The following is a 27,082-nucleotide window of genomic DNA, read 5'->3' on the forward strand; positions in this document are numbered from 1 at the left end:
CGCAAGGTGTTCATGTGGCATGTTTCTAAGAAGGGTGTGCTTCCGCAATCATTTCTGAGACAGATGGGCTTTGATAGAGAAACTATATTTACAGGATAACGCTTTTGTACAGTTATATTTATTCCTGCAGTATTTAGCGCACAGTGACATCACTTACTTTTTAAGAATCGAGATGAATGCTTTGGATTGTGCGCAGTGATACACTGCAGGACTATTTCCAGTGTGGCAGTGGGAAGCCATGTTGGGTGGCAGTGAGTGGCAGTTTCAGTCGTGAGTGCGATTAGTTGTAAGGTGGACATTCGGAAAGGAGCTATTATTACTAACACAATAATATCGCCGTGGACTCTATGCAGCTGTAACCACCATGACGCAGATGTTACCGATACGGTTTCAAGAGCACCTACAGGTGAGACATAGCGTTATTTAAAAGACGCCAAGTAGCAAGGTGCCGCAGATTCGTGAAGAAATTGCAGCTCGAAAGTTAAATTGCTGAAGAGAACCCCTTACTAGATTAAACTGTGTGCTGGAATATATTGCAATTGACTGTTGGTTTGGGCGAAAGATGCTTTTTATTGAAGAGAGCAGTTGTGACATAAAGTGTAGTAGTGCTGTACACGCAATAGCTTACACTTGAGTTTTTAACCTGGTGTTCCAGTAAAATTTTAGACTGTTTTCCTTTACTTTGATACTAAGTAATGGTTACAAAAAGTCGGAGATGAGAATAGTAATACACCATGGAAGATGTCCGCAAGGAAGGGTTAGTACTATCAAAATCGAATTGCTTTCTGAGGATTTGAAATTTCGCAGTAGGCGACTTCGAGTTCAGAGTGTTGAAGAAATAAAAGCTGTACTGCGCCCAGTCGTGACATTTCGATGCCGAATTGCGTAATGAAGCGAGTGTTACGCAAACCAAACGGTGGCTCCAAATCTTGGAAAGAAACCTTTAACTTTATTGTATATTGCCCTTTAGCAGATTTCATTTTGAATTTTTAAGTATCATACAGTAATCTAGCGCCAATTGACGTCTCAAGTGCAGGAGGCATGCCACTTAGCTCTCAGAGCTCTCGTGTTTATAAGTGTATGCCACTTCCACTTGTTATATCGCTGTGAGCAAATGAGCTCGTGCTCAACGTAACAGCCCTTTCAAAGTTTTGTGAAGTATAAAGTAGGTATTAGTTGTCGCGAAACACCCACGGTATATCTTTTAATATTTTCTGCCAGAACATGTTCCGAAACATGTGCAGTGTTAAGCCAGATCTTAGAAATGACATGTACTAATCCAGCAGTTATCCAGAGTATGTATGCTGTCGTGCAAGGAATTGTCAGTACAGAGGATTGCTTTCTCCGAATAAATGGAGATTAAAAACCCACTGTCTTAAGCATCTGCTTTGATTCTCAAACGGAAATGAACACCAATATTGATCACATACTAAGTGGACGAAGTGTTCAGCCGTATGTCAATTTGCAATACGTTCATACTCGGACAAATGATTTAAGTTCTTCACTTGATATTAGTAGCTTTGTATTGTCGGTCTTTCCAAGAAAAGTTCACTCGTATTTTTAATACGTAGTAGTAGTTTTGAAATGGGGGTTACAGTTACCACGGCAAAAGCTTAATTGGCGTAAAAACGCTGACGTAGCTTGTGGCTTACGTATATTTAGTCAAATATTTTAGAACTGATTTAAACAATGGTGGCAGCAGTTTTTAAATCCATGGTCTACTTTGATAAAAATCACTTTTATCCCTTGTCCTCAACAATGTTTACGTAAGCCCTTTCTCGTTCTTCCACTGTTCTCATAATACTCAAACCTGGTGGATCACTTTAGGTCTTAAGAAATAGCACCTTGCACCGGTTCCTACCATCTGTAATGTTCCTGCACTCCTTCCTTTGACCCCTTTGTCTGAAGATTCTTTTTGGAAAGCACTGTTCTTTCAAGTTCTTAACGTTTTGTGTGCTTGTTATTCGGTTCTGTACTAATGTTTGTTCCACGAACAGTATTTGAATCTTCTTTCAATAGTTGGAAAAGTTAAGTCTGCTGGCTCTTCTTCCATCTGAAGTCATTTGCGAGTCAGCAAGCAATGCTTCTACCCACTGTATAAATCTCCTATACGACAAAACAAACTTTTCTCCACTGTAATATATTTGAATATCCAAGATACCAGTTCTGTGTAAATGTCTGTTCTTACACCACTCCTAGATTTTCAAATATCTTGATGTGGTGTAAAATGCTTTTCAAATAGCTCTCAGAAGTACCAATTTTTTTCTGCATTTGTTAGGGACAGAATGAGAGCCTTGTTTCTCATGTAGTCAAATAACTGTGATAAAGTTCATGTCCATAGAACATGAAAATTTTATCATTGACAAATGCTTATGTCGTAGAGAGCCTAATGATACAGTCCTTGAGCACCTGGTGCATTGTAATGGACTTGGTGTTATTTTAACTGAAGGTCCTAAGCTCCAGTTGAACACGTTTTCAGTTTGGCAGTATGATTCCATGTTAATTGCACAGGCTTCAGCTTGTGAACGTGGAATGAAGTACAGTATTGAAACATACATTTTGTGAACGTTAGTTTGTCGTAGCGTTTTGACAATTTTTCCAGTTTTTTCAGAGCTTAGCCGTAGTCGTAGGATGTAGAACTCAGTCTTTCAGGTGTTCTGCTGCCGTCTAGAAATAACTTCTTGTTAATGTTTCATTGCAAAATTGTATTGGTATCGAGAACAAAAATAATCAAGAAGTGTATTGTACCACGAAACATCAGTGTCAATGTTATGCCTAACGTTACCGGTATGAACGTCAGCAGAATTGATCCGGCCGTTGCTGATAACGTGCTTTAGCAGGAAGTGTTCTAGGGAATGCGTAGTAAAATCCATTACGTAAAATATTTGTGGCGAAATAGATAGGCAGCTGAAAAAATCTGGATGTAACAGTTTAGATATAAAATAGATAAGGCCTTAAAAAATTATGCACTGATCAGCGTTCACACAGTATTGAATATAACACTGCTTTATTGGACAATGGATCCAAATTAAGCTTGCTCAGGGAGATAGTCATCGTTCCAAAATACTTGAAATTTCAGAAAATACTATTAAAACTGGGGCGATATTAGCCAGAATGGGGTATAAATTGAAACTATTACGTCCTATGAAGGCCTTGATAATTCAGCTGGTGTTAGACGAAAAATTTCGGACCTTGACGAACTCATTCCCCCCCATGAGATATTGTCTGTGGCGTTAGCCTCAAGCATTCACTCCTCTCTTCGGAATTGTTTCTGACCTAGTCATAGAACTGTTCGAGTGGAGAGATTGTTGAAGTATCTCAACACGATCAAGTCTAATAAAGAACTGTTGGCGAAACCCACGTTGTTTGGCGGTTGCCGCACTTAAAAATTCAGAACGAGCAATTTCACTGTAATTCAGTTCCAGGTTTATTAAGGAGTAAAATGGAATGGACTTCTGCGATGATACCTGGATTTGCCGAAAGCAAAGCGTCACAGTGAATTAGGTGAAATGACTGCATTAAAGTGTCTTCGAATTTCCTAGCTGGTTTGAAATAAGCATGTTTGACCACCTGGGAAAATGTCAGTTAACACAGCAATGTAATTAGTTTCCACACAGATTGTACGTCCGCAAGTAAAGCATGCCATTCTCTACGCTAGGGTGCTGTAACGGAGCCAATGGGAGATTCACGTGTACGTGAAGAACGGTTTAATATGTACGTTGCAACGTGGTTCTCTCGTGGCCTTCTGCTCACTAAACGCTCCCACATTTTCATGAATGAAGCGTAAAGCAGATCTTGTCTTTCTGTCGCTACTGAACTCGTTCTATCCCTCAGAATGTATTCCAGACAAGATTGGACTAACTGCTCGTATTTGTATGGATAACTTGTCGAAGCATAGAAAGCCTCAAAAAAGTATTGCGGTGTTGTTGGATACCACCTAGATACTGAATAGTCCCTGAGCAATTTTGTCGATGAAGTAATGGTTTCAAACCGTACACTGAGCAACTAATGTAACGCTATCTGCATGCCTTAGCGTGTAAAACCAAATATACGTGTCTGGTAACTAGTAACCTTGAAGTGAAGTGATTCGGATATGCGGTCGTTGGAGCTTATTACTCGGCCAACCAATGAAAAAGCATCAGAGAAAGTTGTGCGGAGAGTTGTCATTGATATTGGTGTGGCCGGAAATGAAGACTTGGCCGCGAAATTTTGCTGGCCCATTGTGACGTACCGCCGATGTAGGCGAACTGCCAGAACATCAGCTGTGGATCCTATTCTTGGATTACTGCGTCAACTCTTAACGCCCTGCGCTCAAGGTGCCTACCACAACGGCAGGTGCAGGGAGTGGAGAGCTGAAAACAGCAGTCATCGACCTTTCGTGGCCCTTACCTTGTCGGAGTGCAAAATGGCTAAGCAGTGATGGGTAGAGGACAAATGTAAGGATGTAGAGGCTTATCTCACTAGGGGTAAGATAAATACTGCCTACAGGAAAATTAGAGACGTTTGGAGGAAAGAGAGCCACTTGTATGAATATCAAGAGCTCAGATGGAAACCCAGTTCTAAGCAAAGAGGGGAAAGCAGAAAGGTGGAAGGAGTATATAGAGGGGCTATACAAGGGCGATGTACTTCTGGACAACATTATGGAAATGGAAGAGGATGTAGATGAAGATGAAATGGGAGATACGATACTGCGTGAAGAGTTTGACAGAGCACTGAAAGACCTGAGTCGAAACAAGGCTCCGGGAGTAAACAACATTCCATTAGAACTACTGACGGCCTTGGGAGAGCCAGTCCTCACAAAACTCTACCATCTGGTGAGCAAGATGTACGAGACAGGCGAAATACCCTCAGACTTCAAGAAGAATATAATAATTCCAATCCCAAAGAAAGCAGGAGTTGACAGATTTGAAAATTACCAAACTATCAGTTTAATAAGTCACAGTTGCAAAATACTAACGCGAATTATTTACACTCGAATGGAAAAACTGGTAGAAGCCGACCTCAGGGAAGATCAGTTTGGATTCCGTAGAAATGTTGGAACACGTGAGGCAATAATGACCTTACGACTTATCTTAGAAGAAAGATTAAGGAAAGGCAAACCTACATTTCTAGCATTCGTTGACTTGGAGAAAGCTTTTGACAATGTTGACTGGAATACCCTCTTTCAAATTCTAAAGGTGGCAGGGGTAAAACACAGGGAGCGAAAGGCTATTTACAATTTGTACAGAAACCAGATGGCAGTTATAAGAATCGAGGGGCATGAAAGGGAAGCAGTGGTTGGGAAGGGAGTGAGACAGGGTTGTAGCCTCTCCCGATGTTATTCAATCTGTATATTGAGCAAGCAGTAAAGGAAACAAAAGAAAATTAAAATTCATGGAGAAGAAATAAAAACTTTGAGGTTCGCCGATGACATTGTAATTCTGTCAGACAGCAAAGGGCTTGGAAGAGCAGTTGTATGGAATGGACAGTGTCTTGAAAGGAGGATATAAGATGAACATCAACAAAAGCAAAACGAGGATAATGGAATGTAGTCGAATTAAGTCAGGTGATGCTGAGGGAATTAGATTAGGAAATGAGACACTTGAAGTAGTAAGGGAGTTTTGCTATTTGGGGAGCAAGATAACTGATGGTCGAAGTAGAGAGGATATAAAATGTAGACTGGCAATGGCAAGGAAAGCGTTTCTGAAGAAGAGATTTGTTAACATCGAGTATTGATTTGACAGGAAGTCGTTTCTGAAAGTATTTGTATGGAGTGTAGCCATGTATGGAAGTGAAACATGGACAATACATAGTTAGGACAAGAAGAGATTAGAAGCTTTCGAAATGTGGTGCTACAGAAGAATGTTGAAGATTAGGTGGGTAGATCTCGTAACTAATGAGGTATTGAATAGGATTGGGGAGGAGAAAATTTTGTGGCACAACTTGACTAGAAGAAGGGACCGGTTTGTAGGACACGTCCTGAGGCATCAAGGGACCACAAAGTCAGCATTGGAGGGCAGCGTGGAGGGTAAAAGTCGTAGTGGGAGACCGAGAGATGAATACACTAACCAGATTCAGAAGGATGTAGGTTGCAGTAGGTACTGGGAGATGAAGCAGCTTGCACAAGATAGATTAGCATGGAGAGCTATATCAAACCAGTCTCAGGACTGAAGACCACAACAACAACATCATCTCGTCGGAAAAGTTTCCGTCTTAAAATAGCTATGGGCTTACTTGATTGTTAAAATTTTTATGATAATCACATTTCGTAAGAACTTTTGTTTGTTAGGCGCGTTGTGATAGTTTTTCTGGCTGCAGCATGTTTGACGCTGACAGACCCTGTGACTATTTTTGCGCTCTACAATCTTACTCGTAAGCCAACAGTAAAATTGGAGCGTGGGTGTAGTCAGTGGCTCTTTTTCCCCCTCACAGCCACCTGAGACGTGATTTGCTTTAAGTTTACGTTTATCACTTGAAAATGCTGATGTCTGACATGCTGAGACACGCGGCTGTCGAGAGACAAAAGATTACGGTAGCGGCGGCGACACGTCATCAGCAAACGTGCAGGACGCTACAACCAGCTTATCGGCGGTCTGATATTGATCAGAAGCGTAGGGAACGACGCTCGGCCGGCTGTAAGATTTCATTGAAAGGGCATTGTAATTACATCAGGGCTAATCAGTTTTAACTTGTAATTCTTTCAAATATCGTATTTCTTCCAGGATAAAAATGAATCGGTGCTGTATTTAAACTAACTTTGCATTTTCTTATACCAAGATGGTAGGTTGTGTAAAGACTTGAATGCCAAATTTAGTGGTAAGATCGCACGATCATAATTTTTGATATGAATGATTTATTTTAACTTGGTTGATGCTTTACCTCCGGTATTATGAAAGCCGTAGCACTAAAGTGATTGGTGTTTGTGTATTAACTAGTTAACACAATTTTTAAAAAGTAGGGAAAAGATGTCATTCCACAACCATGCACAGAAGAACGTTGTTTCAGTTTGCTCGATCAGTATTTTCCCAAGTTGGGGTTAGTGTTGAAGGTTGAATAGTTAAATGTGCTTAAATTGCATGTTTTGGTTCTCCAGGCTTGCAGCCACTCTTATTCCAGCACTACGTCCCTGTGTACTTTAATATCGTGTTGTTAATGAAGCCTGTCTTTCCCATACTTTTGGCCTTATTGTTTACAGCTGTTGCTAATTCTAGTGTTTTTATCAGCTTTCCACGTACAGCCCCATTATTCTTTGCTCGTTGAATGATAATAAGTAATGGCATAAAATGTCATGCTTGTTTCCATGTCAGTGTTCAATTACACTATAAATGTTACTATATACATAATCATAATCATCATATTTTGAGACCATGCGGTCATAGGGTTCCAAACTATGGTCTCTGATGCTCGTCCATATGATTTGTTCTGCTCTTAACAATGAGCGGACGCTTTACATCAGTGATAAAGCCAGAGTTTATCATCTGGTAGTTACAAACTATATAATGTAGAGATGTGGGAAGTGAAAAACTAGTTGGATGTTTCTTCATGAACAGAAAATCGTGACGCTGCTCACTTCCCGTCTGTTTTTGACAACAGTCAAAAACAGACGGGAATTGAGTCTTGAAATGAAGTGTCCCAGCTGACAGCTACAATAAGCACATAAAGCAAAGCAAATGTGCACAGCCAATGAACATACTGGTCGGTTAAATGTTGAATTTGGGGTACGATGATGGATGAATTTTTCTACATCGGAAGTTCCCACGGAGGATAAACGCAAGTCATGAAAAAAGAATTTCAGAAGGCGAGGTTTGAAAAGATTCCGCTAATATTTGAAAATATGATTCTTCGTGCCAGAAAAGATTGTATAAGCTTTTTGCGGTACAGCTTTGTTTGAATGTGAAAAGTGGACAATAGGGGAGAAAGAAGTGAAATGATTAGAAGCATTTGAAATGTGGTGTTACATGAGGCTATTAGTGACTAACGTAGCGGAATTAGGAATAAAGTTGTGCAACGAGTTAGAGGAAAAACAATCCTCATAAATGTAATGAGTTACAGTACTTGAGAGCAAATTAAATCAGTTGTTACTGAAATCTGCAGTTAAAGGAAATAATCGCGTAGTTGTGCGGAAATGAAAAAATCAGTGAACTGCATCAACGAAGCTTTTAGCGTTAACGTGCGAAACTGAAAGTTTAATCGTTTTGCAGTAAAGTTTTACATGTTTTACGCGGTACGGTTGAGATTGAAATGATTGATTGTACGCAATGTCGACCATTCGACACACCTAGCTTTTGATAACTTGTCTGTTGGCTTATAGTGAGACAAAACCCCTATCATAACTACCAGTGTAGGAATGAAGGGCGCCCTTTTTCGAAAAACAAAATTTTCAACATCGTCCCCTTCTAGGGTTTTCTACCCCCAACGTCCCTGCCATTTTATAACCGCCAAGAAAAATGTCTGAAAGGCGCCACTGTCTCGCTAAAGACTAATATTTTTACTTGAGAGCCACCTATATATTTAACAAAAAGCGTAGGTGTCAATTCGGAAGATTGAGGTGTGGTATAAGTGCATAACTTATTTTGTGTAGTTTCGCGGTGTTATCTACAGATGTATAGCCTGTCATATAACAGAGGTGAAAATCGCGGAAATTGACGTAAGGTTTTGTCAAAGCGGTACCGGCTCTGTAGTACTGCCCGGTGATCGGTTTTCGTTTCTCCAAAAACTACGTACGACAATCTTCACATACAAAAAAAGGCTGTTACCGACCTGTTAAGCTGATTCACTTGAAGAAATTAATTGATCAGATTGTCGCGCTTCGCTTCAGGAATGTGGTGATACTGTCTCGGCCGTGGCAACTTGACGCAAGTCCTTCGGCTCTTGCTTGAATTGCTTCAAATACGCCACCCTCGTGTTTTTCCACTGTCGGTAATTGTGGTATCCATCTTGCTGATAGGTTTTTGTCTCCAACTTGCGTAAAATATGAAGTGCTGTTGCCATGCACTACTTTGCAATTTCGGCCAACAGTCCGTCATGTCGTGATTCTTTCGGTAATCAATTCTGGTGGACGATTCTTATCAGAACAGAGTAATGGATCACGTTTACATTCGTTCGAGAAATAAGTTCTCTTTGACGGCGAAGGACAACCGTAAGAAGCATCCAATTTCGCTTTTCCTTAGACAGTCTGCTTTTGGGAGGGGAAACATAACACCGATCGATATTGCTGTTTCCCATCTCCGCAAAAACCATGTATCAGAACTTCCTGAAATGGCTGCCAAATCCAGTCCCTGATATCTTTTAGATTTGTCAAGCAGATGGTGTGATAGTGTTAGACTACAGAACGGAAGGCCTAGGGTTCAATCTCCGTTCAGACCTAAGATTTTCACCTATCACTTCGTCCACCTACGGCAATGTTTGTTAAAGTGACGTTGCACCCTGGTGAGGAGTAAACGTTTAATTGGTTTCCCTATAAATGACCGTGTAAGTCAGCTCAGATGTCGGAGGAAGGCGACGGCATACCACCTCCAGTAGGGTCATCTTAGTGAAGCACTAAGATCTTCAGACCTACTTTCGGGCTGCACAGCGCATACTAAATTGATACCAATTTGCTGAGAGACTGCTTCGTTCACTGGTACATGGGGCAGGTTCGAGAAAATTTTTTTCACGAGTCAGGTACGCTGATGTGACAAGTCATGGAGTAGTGATATGCACATACGCAGGGGCGGTAGCATCGCGTACATAATGTATAAAACAGCAGTGCATTGGCGGAGCTCACTTGTACTCGTCCGCATGACTGAACTTAAGACTGAATGCTGCAGGATAGTTGGAGCTTGACGCATGGGGCAGTCCATTTAGGAAATCGTTAGGAAATTAAACATTCTGAGGTCCACACTGTCAAGTGTGTACACAGAATATCAAATTTCAGGCATTACCGCTCACTTACGACAACGCAGTGGCACACTTCTCACGTAACGACAGAGAGTAGCGGCTTTTGCGTAGTGTCATTGCTAATAGACAAGCAAAAATGCGTGCAATATCCGCAGAAATCAATGTGGGACGTACGACGAACGTACCCGTTAGGGCAGTGCCGCGAAATTTGGTGTAGACTGTCTCAGCAGTCGACCGACGCGATTGCCTTTGCTAACAGAACATCGCCTGCAACGCTTGTCTTGGGCTCGTGGCCATGTCGGTTAGACCATAGACGACTGGCGTGGTCAGATTGGTCCCGGTTTCAGTTGGTAGTTCACAGAAGGGTTAGTGTGGCGCAGACCCCACGAAGCCATTGACTCGGGTTGTCAACAAGGCATTGTGCAAGATGGCGGCTATATGATGTGGAAGATAGCGCTTAACGTGGAATGCACTGGGTCCTCTGGTCCACCTGAACAGCTCATTGACTGGGAATGGTTGTTAGGCTACTTGGAGACAATTTGCAGCCTTGAGTGGACTTCATGTTGCCAAATAACGGTGTCATGTCACTGGACCAAAGCTGTTAGATTGGTTTAAAGAACATCCAGGAGAGTGTTTTAGGCACCCAGGTCGTTAGTCATGGGACATGGAGGCTCAGTTAGTGCACAGCATCCTGCACCGGCAGCACTTCAGCAATTACGGCAGGCTGTACAGGTGGTTCCTGCAGGGGACTTCTCACTTCAGTCCATTCTACGTAGAGTTGCTGAACTACGTCGGGCAAAAGGTTAGACGCGATATTAGGAACTATCCCAGGATTTCCGTCACATCAGTATATTTTTGCACTACGTTCCCTCCCTCCCCCCCCCCCCCCCCCCCCCATATCCCCCCTCCCAATTTCCCTCTCATCCTCCGTTGTACATTACGTTCAGTTTCTTGGTCTCTTCGGAACGTCTTCCAAAATAAATCTAATGAGCGTGGAAATAGTTTTCGCTTCTGATTTCGACACTCTGCTCAAATTTCGCATTGTGGGCGGCGCTAGCGCTCTGTCGCCCAAGCGGCGCTTGTGTCGCCTGTACCTTAAACCGGCCCTGCTGGTATGTAGTGACACACCCCGTATATCGAAGCGTAAAAAGAAATGTCGGAAAATGGGAGAACGTACAGTGACCTCCTTTACCGAGAGTAAGCGGCGGCTTAGAGGCTCGGCTAGTAGCTAGCTGTTAGCTGTTCGGCTGGGCGCGGGAAGCGGTGAATCACGTAATGGGCTGCCTGCCACGTGATGCCTCGCCTACCCGCCCAGACACGCGTGCGCGAGGCAGCTTGCCTACCGTCTCCTCTCTGCGCCGTCCAAGGAGTCTTTCTTAAACCAGAGGAACAAGGCAGCCGACTCCTGCACAAGGAAATGGAATGGCAGAGCACTGCTTCGTATCAGCGACTGTCTAGATAAGAACCGATAAGGGATCGAGAAGTGCAACCTTTCTCCGCCCACATGTAAAGGACGCACGATCAAGATGCTAGAATATAAATTAACAAAGATACAAACGGTTTGAATAAGAATCACATGTACGCAACTTGTAAAACTAAGTTTCTTGAACCGGCTTACCTTCCTAATATTCACTATAGACGTCGCCTTGAAGCAGTCAGCAGCCTTTCTGTTTTTCTAAACGCTAGAGTATCGGTTGGTATCGAGCTGACAGACTTGGTTTCTCTAATTTGGTGATTACTTTTTCTTTCTTCCACTATCGCAGAGTCGAAAGAACGCAGTGGCACCGTTCGCAATAGACGCTCGTCCCGCATACGGTGGTAGCGGACGAGAAGAGCATTGCCAGAAGGCGGAAATGGAGTCAGCCAGTCTGACAGTGGATGGAACGGATATAGACGTGTGAAGAGTTTATCCTTCTTTGAAGGCGACTTCCACCTACTGAATAATTTGCTACGTACACAGATTCGCAAGACCAATATAGTTTCACTTGTTATCCAAGGAGAAGCAAAATATGTTAGGAAGTTTTTGTCTAAAACATAATATGGGGTGATAATCTTATCATATTTATCCCATTGCAGACAATCTGAAATTTAATATAGTATCTACATCCACATGGATCCTCGGCAAATCACACTTAAGTGTCTGACAGAGGGTTCATTGAATCACCTTCACAATAATTCTCTATTCCTCTCTCGAACAGCGTGTCGGAAAATCAACACCTACGTCATTCCGTGCGAGCTCTGATTTATCTTATTACGTTGATTGTTTATCCCTATGCTATTCGTCAGAAAAATATTTTCGCATTAGGAGGAGAAAGTTGGTGATGGAAATTTCGTGAGGATATCCCGCAGTAGCGAAAAACGCAATTGTTCTAATTTCCACCCCAACCTGTATCACGTCCGTAACACTGACCCCTATTTCTCAATAATACAAAACGTGCTGCTGTTTGAACTTTCTCGAGATAATCAATTAATCCTATCTGGTAAGGACCCCATACCGCGCAACAGAACTTGGAGGATAAAAAGCGTAGTGTAGGCAGTTTCTTTAGTAGATACTCTGCATCTTCTGAGTGTTGTGCCAATAAATCGGGCTTCGGTTCGCCTTCCCCACATCATTTTCTGTGTTCTTTCCAATTTAAGTTGTTCGTAATTGTAATTCCTAGGCATTTAGTTGAATTTACGACCTTCAGATTTGGCTGATTTATCTTGTAACCTAAGTTTAACGGATACTTTTTAGTACTCATGTGGAATGACCTCACATTTCCCATTTAGGGGCAATTGCCAATTTTCGCCGATACCTTTTCTAAATATTTTCGCAATTTTTCATCTTCTGACTTTACTAGACACTAAACGAGAGCATCGTCTGCAAACAACCTAAGACGGTTGCTCAGATTCTCCTAAATCGTTTATGTAAGTAAGAAACAGCAGAATACCTACAAGACTACCTTGGCGAACGCCAGAAATCACTACTGGTTTACTCGATGACTTTCCGTCAGTTGCTACGAACTGTGAGCGCTCTTACAGGAAATCACGTATGCAGTCTCACAACCGAAACGATATTACAAGTTAATTAAAAGCTGCTTGCGAGTTACCGTTCAAAAGCCTTCTGGAAATCTAGAAATAAGGAATCAATTTGAAATACCTTGTCGATAGCACTCAATACTGTGGGAGTAGAGGTAGTTTAACAAGAACTAAGTTTCCAAAATCCGTGTTTGTGTGTCACTAGATCGTTTTCTTCGCGGTAATTGTTAATGTTCGTATACAATATATGTCCCAGAATCTCGCTGCATGCGGACGTTAATGATATGGGCCTGTAATTTAGTGGATTACTCCTATTTCCTTTCTTGAATATTGGCGTGACCTGTCCAGTCTTTCGTTACGGATGTTTTGTCGAAAGAGCGGTTGTATGTGGTTAAGTATGGAGATATTGGATCAGCATACTCTGAAAGGAACCTAATTGGTCTACAGTCTGGACCAAAAGACTTGCTTTTATTAAATGATTTAAATTGCTTCACTATTTAAAGGATCTGCTTCTAAATTACTCATGTTGACAGCTGTTCTTGATTCTAATTCTGGAATATTTACTTCGTCTTCTTTGGTGAAAGGATGTCACAAGGCTGTCTTTAGTAACTCTGCTTTAGCAGCGGTCATAGATTTTCTGTTCGTTGCTATCGCGCAGAGAAGGCATTGATTGTATCTTGCCGCCACCATGCTTCACGTACGACCAGAATCTCTTTGAATTTTCTGCTTAATTTCGGGACAGTTTCGTTGTGGAAACTAGAAGCATCTCGCATTGAAGTCCGGCGTAAATTTAGATCTTCTTTAAAAGATTGCCAATGTTTGAGATTTTGCGTTCGTTTTTGTTGTCGATACACCTGAGTTCATCGCATCTGGTCCACACTGGCATTGTTAATTTGGAAGGAGTGGAAATTATGAGGAAGCGTCAAGCAAATTTGATCAGCTTTTTGATTAGGTATATTTTTCGTTTGTGTGTGGATTTGAGAGTTAGGGTATTGTCTCGCTACAAGGTGTGTTCATTAATCCCTGTATCAGTTTAAATGCTCGTTATTATCTAAGGATTTTGTTGCTGAGAGCCAAAGTGCTTTCCTTCTGCAGCATTGAGTTTGCAGAGCCTTGAACTGAATTGTTTTCTGCTAAACATAGAGTGCACGAATCTCTGGAAACTGCAGTACCAACATCATGGAGTGTTGCAGGTGCTTTGTTGAAGACGGTCCTTCAGATAAAACCATAAGAAATAATCACGCGCGTGAACGGAACTGTAAGGGGGCCATTTCATATGTCAAGTGAATGCTAAGATGTCTAGGGCAACAATGTGGTCTCTGAATGCCTCGTGAAAGAAACCTGACGACCGCAGTATTGTTGACAGTGTGCCATACTGCATGAACCAGCAATTTCGAAGCATTCGGCCGCCTGGCGCAGATGGTGCAAATTCATGTTTCAGTACCTGTCTGCTATGACAGGTCCCTCCGTAAAAATTGGCCCGATAACTCATTGTGTACTGATAGCACACCAGATACTGACTTTTTGTTGAAGTGTAGCAGCAGTTCGAAATGGGGTTTCTCTGTAGCCCAGTGGCGCCAGTCTCGTTTGTAGACGTACCCATGGAGATAGAAGTGCACTTCATGACTAAACCAGATCTGATAAGCATGGACTGCCCATCCATGTAGGCTCCAATCATCTCATTTCCAAAATAACTCCGCTGTTCCTCATCCCAGCATTCAAAGGTGGCACCGTTGAACTTTGTGAGGGGAAGATTAATTTTTTTAATTCTCTGAATGGATCAGGACATCCTGAGTTGGTGTGCTGAATGTCTTGTTGATGTAGTAGGCTTCTAACTGAATAAGCTTCTCACTCGTGGGTTACAACTGAGCCTGGTCGTCCTAGCTGGCCATTCTTGGAATTGTCTAGGGATCTGGCCTTTTCAGAAAATTTCACCAACCTGTGAAAAACAGGAAAACATTACACACAATCTGTATCAGAGGATGCTTAAATTGTCACTACAATTACACTTCAGTGCTGTGTTCTGTAATCTCACAGAGGAAGTAATTAAGGATGTATGGTCCTTAGCCCGAATGTACTATTGAACGATACGTCCATAATTTGCGTAAAATTTATTTACGATCAGCAAACGCTGTTCCACCGTTACTGCTTACATTTTGAATGTGAAGAGAGACAGCGGTGAGTGAGCTCCATAATTTATTTTGCTCCCCAAATAGCAAAACTTCCTTACTACTTAAAGTGTCTCATTTCCTAATCTAATTCCCTCAGCATCACTCGACTTAATTCGACTACATTCCATTATCCTCGTTTTGCTTTTGATGTTCATCTTATATCCTCCTTTCAAGACGCTGGCCATTCCGTTCAACTGCTCTTCCAAGTCCTTTGCTGTCTCTGACAGAATTACAATGTCATCGCCGAACCTCAAAGTTTTTTACTTCTCCATAGATTTTAATACCTAATCCGAATTTTTCTTTTGTTTCCTTTACTGCTTGCTCAATATACAGATTGAATAACATCGGGAGAGGCTACAACCCTGTCTCACTCCCTTCCCAACCACTGCTTCCGTTTCATGTCCCTCGACTCTTATAACTGCCATCTGGTTTCTGTACAAATTGTAAATAGCCTTTCGCTCCCTGTAGTCGACCACTGCCACCTTCAGAATTTGAAAGAGTATTGCAGTCAATATTGTCAAAAGTTTTCTCTAAGTCTACAAATGCTAGAAACGTAGGTTTGCCTTTCCTTAATCTTTCTTCTAAGATAAGTCGTAGTCAGTATTGCCTCACGTGTTCAAATATTTCTACGGAATCCAAACAGATCTTCCCCGAGGTCGGCTTCTACCAGTTTTTCCATTAGTCTGTAGAGAATTCGCATTAGTATTTTGCATGTTCCAACAGAACTGCAGCGATGTATTATCTTCTAAGTTGTCGTTAGGGAACTAAACATGTGAAATGGTGTCGGATTACAAATTCAGCGTTCAGCCACTTTCATTCGTGGATGATCATAGTAGTCTCCCTTGTTTACTTACTTTCGTTTCAAATTTGCAAATGAACAAGAAAGATCTGGTTCCACGTTAAGCCACAGGTTTGCACATAACTCATTGGGATAGCACCCTTTTAGCTGCTGGAGGCAAGCGTGCATCATACTTATAAATTTACGCCAATTTTTCGTAAAAGAGCAGTGTGCTTGTGGTAAGGGGGCACTGACTACAACGAAAATGTGTTCAGAGGTAAGCTGAAAATATTTGCAAGAAGCACCAACACAGTTAAATTGTGTTGACTACCAAATTCAGACTGAATGGACTGAGAATCTCCAATTGAAGCTTCGCACGCTCGAGCAGAGATACGAACACTTCAGAAGACTCGTTAATGAAATTTAAAGTATAAAACCAGACAAGGTAGCTCACGTTACTGAAAAAGCCAGCTAAGCAGAACCGAAACACGTAGGATAAGCTGTATTATCTTTCCTGAATCTAATGTGAAATAAAAGAAGCTGCTAAGGTCTTGACTAGTAGTGACTGTGCAGAGTATACCTATGACGAAAATTTTGCGGCTTTTTCTGTGGCGTATTGGACAGTGGGACATGCCACCTAAGAGCTTATTACACAAGTCATAAGATACTGTAACCTCGTTTGCTTCAGAAGCCAAGGAAGCCGCTGTGAAATAGTTCAGGTGTTAATACACATAGTTTGCATGTACCCAATAATCACCAAATTAGAACTTGTCCTGAAAAACATCTGGACAAGACAAGGCAACGAGCAGTGCTAAGATACTCGGATAAACTCCCCAGTGTGCGATGCTGCAGCCTCCTAGCGAAAGAGCTTATCAAATTTGCCTGCTGAGAGTATCCAGCATCAGATCAGACTGATGTTGCTTGGAGCACACTGGATGACTTTCAATCGCTATATATTAATTTTCGACGTTCTTTCCTGTACTTGCTGATTACTTCCACATATTTGCTGTGTTTTTAATGAAAATGTTACAAATATTAATGATCTGCAATTCCTAATAGCTTACTACAATATTAGTGTACCAAAGAATGTCTGCAGTCATGGAAAGTGAACTAAGAAATATTTGCTTCGGCAGTAACATGCCAACGGTTCGTGAGATGTATCAAGATATCAAAAGCATTTTGTGGAGTGAAAAAGTATTTAATGTAGCTTGTGCATGGTCGAATAAAGTGGCACTTTGAAATCTTGAACAGATTTAGTTTTGTTTTTCATATTAAAAGTGCTTATGCGTTGTTACACTAGAATGCTTTGTACACATTGCCGTTTTGTATCTGTGGTAAAATGGAACAATTTAACCTGAGACAGATACTTTCAGGGCAGTGAAACGTTAAAATTATGCCAATTAATCCCCATTCATACAGAGCTACTAGCCATTCCATTAATATCACTATCATAAGGAATTCCGAACACTCGGAAACATGTCAGGATATCGCTACTAAAATTGGGTCAGATATGGGTGAGACTGAAGTCACTGACAGACTGAAATCATCCAAAATGTATTAATGGTTCCGAAACTGCCGCACCATCTGGAGCATAGGTTACGAAACTCTTAGAGCGCAGGTTGTACTCTGAAACTCCGCAGCGGTGTGTGTACTGTAGCGAGCTTTTATGGCGGATTAAAACACTTACCGGGGATATTGCTGCACTTGGCTAAGGGCCAGATCAACAGAGCGCCCAGAATTCGTGACGAATCAAATCATGATGTACGCCTTACTTTTTTCTTTCTTTGGGTTATAGCTACGAAATTTTAGCAACTTAAATATCGCGTGGAAAAAGCTGAGCTTGCTTTGTAACTGAAGACATGTTAGGGAATATAGCAGGTCGGGATTTGGTCCACGAAAGGCAGTTTTCTCTCTGTTCTGTGAACCCACTGCCACACCTGGCTCCCGTAAAGAGGTAAGAGTATGCTACATGCGAGTGAGGTTTCTTTCAACCTATACACTTTATTAGGCAGAGAAGTTTCCACAGCTTGGATACGACGTTTTCTCCATACCAGTAGAACGTGATTCAGTAAACTTGGTTTCCAAGCCAAAAATATCAATGCAATGTGCTGTTGCAAGTAAATATTAATTAGATGGATCAGATTTGTCCATTCTTTCCTGTAAAGATCTGTCGACCACATCACTGTACCCTGATCACTGTTTACCTAAGTTCCAGTCGACTTGTAACATACCTTACTCCACGTAAGTCATGACATGGCAAATGAAGAAAATGTTTGCATAGAGATTCTATGTTCTTGTTAAACGTGGAGTGAGTTCATCTACGAATAAAATTCCTTGTGCACCCACCGCCCAGCTTTCATTTTTGTGAAACTCTTTGAAGGGCAGGCAAAACTGTGACTAACCACATACGTAGACGGTTTCAGTGGGCGGTGGTCACTGTGGCTAACCACATATTTTCTCCCTTTACCCCTCAGGGGCCAGTTGTAACCCTGCCAACCACCTAATTGTTGCCTAAAATGCCGCTAGATGGCAGTGCAGGTCTTCTGCACGAATTTTTGCCGCGTATTCAGAACAATAGTTGATACTTCTTTGTTAGCACTGTTCTTGGAAGCGGCGTGCAGTATTCTCTGTAGCTCTTCTTTATAAGACTATTTTTGCTAAGTAATTCCTTACATTTATGTGTTGAACATACATGTCTACGTGTAATGTAACTTTAAATTGAAATAGAATTTTCCATGTTTTACAGACAAATTTGTGTGGTTAGTGCTGCTAACCACCGCCCTTCTGCTGCACCCAGTATATTTTCTTCGTCTCCATCGAATATGTCTAGCCGAAAAGGAGTAACTGAGGACGAATGTTAACCGAATTTTATTTCAAAAAATACCTTCTAGTGACAGCAGTGTTGACAGTGATGGAAATGACCCCACATTCACGACAGGCTGTGCAAGTTCTAGCCTTGTGTGCAGTCGTGTGTCGAGCAGCAGTGATTCTTGGGATGACAGTGAAATCGATGTCAGTGAAAATGTTTTACCATCTGCTGTTCCATCAACAGTCACGGTAAACTGGAGCCAAGAAAAAAGTGTTGACCAAGTGCCATTATTTACTGGAGAAGGTGGTGTGATTGCAGAAATAAAGAACAAAATGAACCTAAATCCAATTGACTTGTTTTGTGAATTTTTCGATGAAACACTATTAAGTGTTCAAAACTAATTTGTATGCTACACAGAAAGGCAAAACTTTCGTACCCACCAACGAAGTTGAAATTAAGACTTTTATTGGAATAAATCTTTATATGGGTATCACTAAAAAGCCTAGCTACAGATTACTGGAGCACTGATACAGATCTTGGTGAAAGTTACATATCAAAGCTGTTTCCAGTAAAACGGTTTAGTTGGCTACTGAGTAACTTGCACTTCAATGATAATTCGGTCGCTCCCGACAGTCTATTTTTAGACCATTTTAACTGGAAATTCCAGGATTGCTATAAGCCACATCAAAACCTTGCTGCTGATGAAGCAGTGGTTAAATTCAAAGGCAGATCATCTCTCAAACAATGAGGGACAAACCTATAAAAAGAGGGTACAAAGTGTGGATGTTACGTGATCAGTCGTCATACAACCTTAAGTTTCATGTTTATACAAGAATAGCTTCAAATTCTCCAGTAGTGGGGCTAGGATTGAAAGTGGTTCTAAATTTAACCAGTTGTCTTCATGGAAAGAATCATTATTTTCATGGATAATTATTTTACATCATACGATCTGTTCAAGGACCTAAAATCCAATGGTGTGCGCGCTTGTGGAACAATAAATCCCAGAAGGAAAACATGCCAAAACTCGAGGAGGAAAAGGAACTGAAAGAGGGAATTAGATTACGAAATAAGCAATGATGGCATAATAATCTATAGATGGAAAGGTAACAGGGCAGTCAACTTGACTTCAACATGTCATTCACTATCAGATGTGTCCACAGTAACTTGAAAAATGAAAGATGGAACAATAACCAATATCACTTGTCCAATTGTATGGAAAGACAATTCCAGTATGAACTCTGGGGGTAATTTTGATCGACTGAAGTCGGACTATGCTATTGACAGAAAAAGCAAGAAATGGTGGATGAGATTTTTCACTTTTTAGACTGCAGTGTGACAAACGCGTACATTATGCACAAAGAAATCGAAATGGAGCAGTTCTCCAATAAAGACTTCAGTCGACAAAATCTTGTTGGCTCCAAAAATAGTTTGTGGCAGCTAATTTTGCTCCTGTGTCCCAAAGTAGTATAGCAACCCAGATCAAATCACACAAACCATACGTAGACGAAAGTATTCGCCACGAAAGCAGTAAACATAAACCAATTCACTCATCTAGAAGCAGCGCAGTTTGCAGTTCAAAGAAAAATCCAGTGCGAACAGTGTGGATGTGTTCAGTGTGCAAAGTACCTTTGTGTCTGATAGCAGACAAGAACTGTTTAGAGATACCACGAAAATTAAAAACTAGTTATTTCAAAGTTCAACCACCAAATATCGAATTTGTCCTGTAATGGGGTGGTGGTTACCTGCAGTGACCACATTTAATGTTAATATTTTGTTAAGTGAATTTTTACAAACTCAACGTATAAAACATGTCAAAATAATAAAACAAATGTTACAAGTAAAAGAAATTTGAAATTTGCAAATTTTTCTTGCCCCACTAGGGTGAATTTTAGTGGCGTTTACCTTCCCCTCAGAGTTAAGTGGGAGAATTAATGATTTAAGTATCCTAGTACTGGCTTTAGGCATCCTATTCGTTCATAACACCATCACACCTTAGCTTAATAAACTTCCATGTTGCGCTCGTGCGTTAAGGTAGTTGTTTGTTATAGCTCGCAGGGAGCCTAACTTCAGTTCTTTAGCTGCCTTTATCAATTCGGCTTCAGGCGATAAGTGTTATTGCCATATGAGCTCGGATTTAAATTTTCACGTGTCAGACAATTCCACTCCTCGCATATTGTGTGACGATGTTAAAGCAGAGACAAACACGTCACCAACCTGACGTCTCGCCAGTCTTCAGAAACGCGCTAGTGAGTCGTGGTAGCGGTGGTTCAACCTGTTAAGTCTAACGAAGACAGTATGGCCATTAATAAAAAGATTTCAACTCTTGCTAATAAACGCTGAAAAGATGCGGACTGCATTTAGCAGAGCAGCGTTAATGGTCGCGCCGCTGGTTGCAGCCGCCGCCTGTTACACAATATCTGCGGGCACGCCCCGTCTGGTGATAGCAGCAGGCCCGCCCGCTGCTGTGATAGCCAGGGCGGAAGAGGGACAGCTTCGCTTCCACTGGCGCTGTCTCCTGCCTCACTGCGACAAAGGCCGCGTTGACGGAGATAGGTTGCCCCTGGTCACGAACTGCAATTTACATTCTGCGGGTAGCGTCAGCAACAGCCGTATTTCAGAGAACCAAGGGACTACACACAGTTCAAATCGTTTAGTGTAACATAATAAGGGAGTATTTCCTTCGCTTTAAGTACAGGTATCTCGGTTAAAGCACCCAATGCACCGCCCTCTTTGCCTGTCACAATAAGCATACATGATGATGGCTCCCCGGAGAAATCACGTTGATACCATGTGACACCGCCTATAGCTTCGATAATGGCCTCTATATGGCGAGGAAGTCTTAAAAGTATCTTCATTCAGATGTTAAGAACCTGTAGAGCCACCAATCTGTTGGGTTCTTGAGTGCTATCTTAAACCTGCGGTTGTTGGGTCAGATTTTCAGGGAGATTAAGATCTCATGATTAGGGCACTCGAGGCACGATGGGGTGAAAGTGTGTTCGTCAAACCGGGACTGTATCATGCAGACCCCTGAACACGGGTGTTACATTGGAGGGAAGCATCCACAGAGTAAACGGGGCAACACTTAGTCGTCGAAAGCGTTGAAATACACGTTCTAGTTCATGATAACGGTAATTTGAATGAGCGGGCCTAAATCACGGCATGAACACCACCAACGCATTAGAGCGCTCCTCCCCCACTGGTCTGAAGAGAACCCTTAACATGCTGCAGGTTACACACCTCATTGCTCGGCGATGCACTCGACGCCTTGCATCTTCGAAAGAGATAAAATCGCTCCTTGTCGGCTCACACGGAACGCTTCATTTGCTGGTGTGCTGTGTTGGGGACATTGAAGACGTCCAGCTTTGTTTCACTGCTTTGAGCAACTGGTTAAGATTGGCGTATTTGACAACTGCATTTTTGCACCAAGTGAGCTATTAGTGGATTTCGAGGAACCACAACATAAGCATCTGGTTTGTATTGTCATACATCGGAAGCTTAGACACTCGACAACTGACGACGTGGAAAAATTCGTTTGGAATAATCTTGATTGCAGACTTAGTATTTACTTCTTCTGCTGCGGTCTCCGCTACCAGTTTTCACGGTGACTTCTTTTGTTGACCTGGTTATTTATCTAGGTTCTTTCTTCGATATCTTCATTACTCTCACTTTTCAGCTGAAATAATTTTAGTCCCCTTCTGGATTTGGCCTCCATTTTCAAAATTAATTCGGTAGCGTTCGACCGACTCGGGAAGAACACCTTAAATAATGGCTTATACCTACACGGTTGCTACCCTCTGCACACAATAACTGAATAGACTAATGCATGTGCTTGGAAGTACATATGGTACACAATCCGACGTCGTGTCGTTCTGTACCCTTTAAACAGCGTGATTTCGGTGCAGCTGGATGGCGCCTGTTGGGAGAGTCTCTGATCGGGATAGGTGGCAACAGGGCGGACGAATCGCACGTGTTACTGTTCTGAATCTCCAGACTAGAGGGCGTTCAGTGCCTTACTTTATTTCTGGTGGACATTAAAACGCCAGATCAACTAACTCGTGGCCAAGGAACAGATGACCTTGCAGTTTAGTACCTTAATCCCCAACCAACAGATGTGACTGGTTCTGAAATGTGTAGACTGGTGACTGGGTAGGAAATGATTGGAATGTGTGCGTGTAACTGCTTAACCGGTCCGTTCTGTAATTTGGGGGACAAAAAGGTATTGTAAGTCTATTTTCTGGGTACGAAATTCGTGAAACGAAACACTGTGCGGGTTTGCTACATCATAAAAGAAATAACTGCTGCTTTCTATGGACCACTTCCACGATTTCATGCCCAAAATTTCGTAAATTACAGCTACTGTTTCAATCCCTGTGTTGTAGCTTGGCCCATTAACTTCCCCAAAGGATGCCTCTTAACTGCTCGGGAGCTCGGGCAATGTTTCATGTTCATCCAAAGCTATGTCGCAGGTTGGTATAGACTGCAGACAGCACAAATTTAAACTTTAACTTCCCGGAGCATTCAGTTCATTCAGTTATTAGGTTTTGCAGCAGCTTCGATTTATTGTGCAGATGTTGTAGAAATGGCTTCCTCAATTTTTCTAGAAATTTACTACGAAAATGTGGAGAAAGGAGTCACATGCGTGTCTAACTAGATCAAAAATCAGCAGACTCTTAACTCAACAGAGGCGTAGAGACCTTAAACGATACTGAGGTTACTGGAGCGAAATCAATCTAGTTTCTGAATAAACATACGTGGAACAGTAGCCGCCTCAACCAATGCCTGTGAACCTCCTTCCTCGCACCTATGTCCTTCAAAAATAGAAATCCGGTACATAACTTAAAATATATTAGTGGAATATTACAGAGTTTCTTATTTTACCTCTAGCCGAAAACACATCACAAACTTAACGAGCGAGCGAAGTATTGGTCAATTCATGTGGCACGTAAACAGATAAGCGCCCAGTTGTAGGCTTATTGGCTGTGTTCAGCACATAAGACAGCAATAATGAGACAATATTCACAGATTTTAGACAGGATTACTAATATGGAATCTCGGACAATATTCTGAGAACAATTTTGTCGAGAGTTATAGGAGCAACTTACGGCGGTAAAGATTTCCAGTAAATGGAAATAATTTGTCTGATGAAACAGCCGAACTAATGCGACATAAATGTTGTCACCTATTGCGGGATGTTCTGCAGGCGGTAGTAGTGATCTGGTACCTGCGTAGGGGGAAAGCAATCGCCAAACGTCTGATAAGGCGCTGTGACGATGCATATCGCAGATACCACATAAGCTACCAGAGAAAACGGAAAGTGTTGGCGCAGAAGTCACCTGCCAGCTAGTTGGGTATCACGTTTTGAGTATCGTATGCCAAAATTGTATATGCCAGGGAATTACTCATTACATTTATTGGATTGGTGTTGTCGCAGATTCGTGTTTCATTGTTCACTAAGAACGAATTCATACAGATGTTTTCTGACAATGTAATTCACACTTCTGTCGGCGCTCTGATGTGCTAACGATGGGCTTGAAGGTAGACTTGGCATTATTCGGCAACAGACTTGAAGATCGTCGAGCGTTTGTGATGTTTTCGTTGGATACACGTTCATTTAGGAGCTGAGAAAAGTTAGGCGGCATTTCGAAGATTTTTGCACAAATATAAGATTTAGCAATGTGCAGTAAATTAAAACTGTAAACCAGGTGGTCCAACACAATACCAGTAATCGTATCCATTGTCCTCCCGGTTACTGTAACTATCGCCTGCGGCTTCGGATTTGCTTTTTAAAGCATATTGACTTGAGAAATTCAGTGCTCTACATTGTCGATGATTTACTGCTAGCGTATTGGAAGTGCATTGTCAACTAAGATTCACTCGGAGTTCCCCAGTTCCGTGCAATTTCAGCTTCGGTTGCAAAAAGCCTTCAAGAAACTAAACCACAAAGTAGTGAAAAACTGCAACAGTCAAAGGTACGCCCCCTTGCACAACTTCGTAGCATGTAACTTATCAGCATACGTCCGTGTATTATTGTATTCTGAAAGTGCTAGAAATACGAGGTGCATTCAAGTTCTGAGGCCTCAGATTTTTTTCTAATTAACTACTCACCCGACATCGATGAAACTGGCGTTACTTCTCGACGTAATCGCCCTGCAGACGTACACATGTTTCACAACGCTGACGCCATGATTCCATGGCAGCGGCGAAGGCTTCTTTAGGAGTCTGTTTTGACCACTGGAAAATCGCTGAGGCAATAGCAGCACGGCTGGTGAATGTGCGGCCACGGAGATTCTTTCATTGTTGGAAAAAGCCAAAAGTCACTAGGAGCCAGGTCAGGTGAGTAGGGAGCATGAGGAATCACTTCAAAGTTGTTATCACGAAGAAACTGTTGAGTAACGTTAGCTCGATGTGCGGGTGCGTTGTCTTGGTGAAACAGCACACGCGCAGCCCTTCCCTGACGTTTTTGTTGCAGTGCAGGAAGGAATTTGTTCTTCAAAACATTTTCGTAGGATGCACCTGTTACCGTAGTGCCCTTTGGAACGCAATGGATAAGGATTACGCCCTCGCTGTCCCAGAACATGGGCACAATCATTTTTTTTTTCCCCAAATTTTTTTGGTGGCGGTGAATCTGTGCGCTTCCATTGAGCTGACTGGCTCTTTGTTTCTGGATTGAAAAATGGCATCCACGTCTCGTCAATTGTCACAACCGACGAAAAGAAAGTCCCATTCATGCTGTCGTTGCGCGTCAACATTGCTTGGCAACATGCCACACAGGCAGCCATGTGGTCGTCCGTCAGCATTCGTGGCACCCACCTGGATGACACTTCGTATTTTCAGGTTGTCATTCAGGATTGTGTGCACAGAACCCACAGAAATGCCAACTCTGTAGGCGATCTGTTCAACAGTCATTCGGCGATCCTCCAAAACAATTCTCTCCACTTTCTCGATCATGTCCTCACCCCATCTTGTGCGAGCCCGAGGTTGTTTCGGTCTGTTGTCACACAATGTTCTGCTTTCATTAAACTGTCGCACCCACGACATCCATAACTCCATCACCACATGTCTCCTTAAAGTGTCTATGAATTTAAATTGGTTTCACACCATGCAAATTCAGAAAACGAATGATTGCACGCTGTTCAAGTAAGGAAAACGTCGCCATTTTAAGTATTTAAAACAGTTCTCATTCTCGCCGCTGGCGGTAAAATTCCATCTGCCGTACAGTGCTGCCATCTCTGGGACGTATTGACAATGAACAATGCGCATGTTTCTATCTCTTTCCAGTCCGGAGAAAAAAAATCGGAGGCCTTAGAACTTAAATGCACCTCGTATGTCGCGTAACAGAACGTTAAGTGATGTGCGACAACGAACTTCGAGTGCAAGAAGCTTGTTTTAAGAGTTGGTCAATGTTTTTTCCGTGAGGCTTCCATTAGGGGCCTTGTTTTCTGATTTGATATGTTTTATTAGGAGTGTCATTCTCTTGTTGACTTTATTCATGGTTTTTATAGTCACTTCACATATTACACATTATTCATAAATCAACAAAAGCCTAACTAGTCTTGTAACTTAAAGAACAGGAAGACTTCTTTGCAAAAAGGTTTCATTTTCTGTTTTCGAATACGTGCTTGAATAGAATTAAAAATGTCATCGAAGTTCTAGGTTTCGTGGTAGTGTGGCGTCGAGGAAAGGGTTAGGAACTGCACATAGTGTTCAGTCCAAATTAAGATACCTTGGATTTCGGTATGGAAAAGTTATCAGTAAATAAACTATAAAAGTATAGATATAAGAATACTTTGAAATACACACTGTGACACCTGCAGAATCATAGAAGCGACGGTGTAGACATGACGATGCCTGTATAAATTCGTAATGTCGTGTAGGTAATTGTGCTTTCTGGTTGAACATTGTAGTTGGGACCATACTTTTCCGAACTGGCATATGACACTCGCTAGAGCTGGCTGATAATTGAGGAGTCACTGACACAGTAACCTCTGAAAGATAGCGCTGTAACAAAGAGCGAACAAAACAACTGCGCCGTTTAGCTTCGAAGCTGGGCTTCCCCAGCGCAGCGCACCTCCATAGTGCGTGTAAAACAGCAGAAACGCGTATTCCTATCAGTGTTTGGTAAACATCGCACCTACGTACGAATTAAGTTCTTAACTGAAACTGTTATCTATTGTGTGATTGGTGCTGTAGCCTCGTAAAATGCTAAGTGACCTGTGAATATTCATATAAGAGATAAAACCTTGCTTCATGCTTTGATTGGTAGACGACAAAATTTCAGTAACACATTCCTATTAGTGAAACTTTGGAAAGAAACCTGAGCTTTTTAGGACCCTAGACCGTTAGGGGTGAAGGTCCTTCGCACAATCCAATTCCAGCACATGCACGCTACAGCGTTTATTACTGTTAGATACGACTCTGTGATTATCGAGGTTCGAACATTAGAGGATA

At 41.9% G+C, this 27,082-nt stretch overlaps 1 protein-coding gene across 1 annotated transcript in view; it reads left to right on the forward strand.

Moving 5' to 3' along the window:
• Positions 1–205: 205 nt before the first annotated feature.
• LOC126418454 (clathrin heavy chain) overlaps positions 206–27,082 on the forward strand; it is a 149,340-nt gene continuing 122,463 nt past the window's right edge. The window contains exon 1 of the mRNA XM_050085220.1: positions 206–406. Within this exon, the coding sequence (XP_049941177.1) occupies positions 365–406 (42 nt within the window). The 5' untranslated portion in view covers positions 206–364. The remainder of the gene's footprint in view (positions 407–27,082) is intronic.

The sequence above is a fragment of the Schistocerca serialis genome, chromosome 9 (assembly GCF_023864345.2).
Source record: "Schistocerca serialis cubense isolate TAMUIC-IGC-003099 chromosome 9, iqSchSeri2.2, whole genome shotgun sequence".
Lineage (NCBI taxonomy): Eukaryota > Metazoa > Arthropoda > Insecta > Orthoptera > Acrididae > Schistocerca > Schistocerca serialis.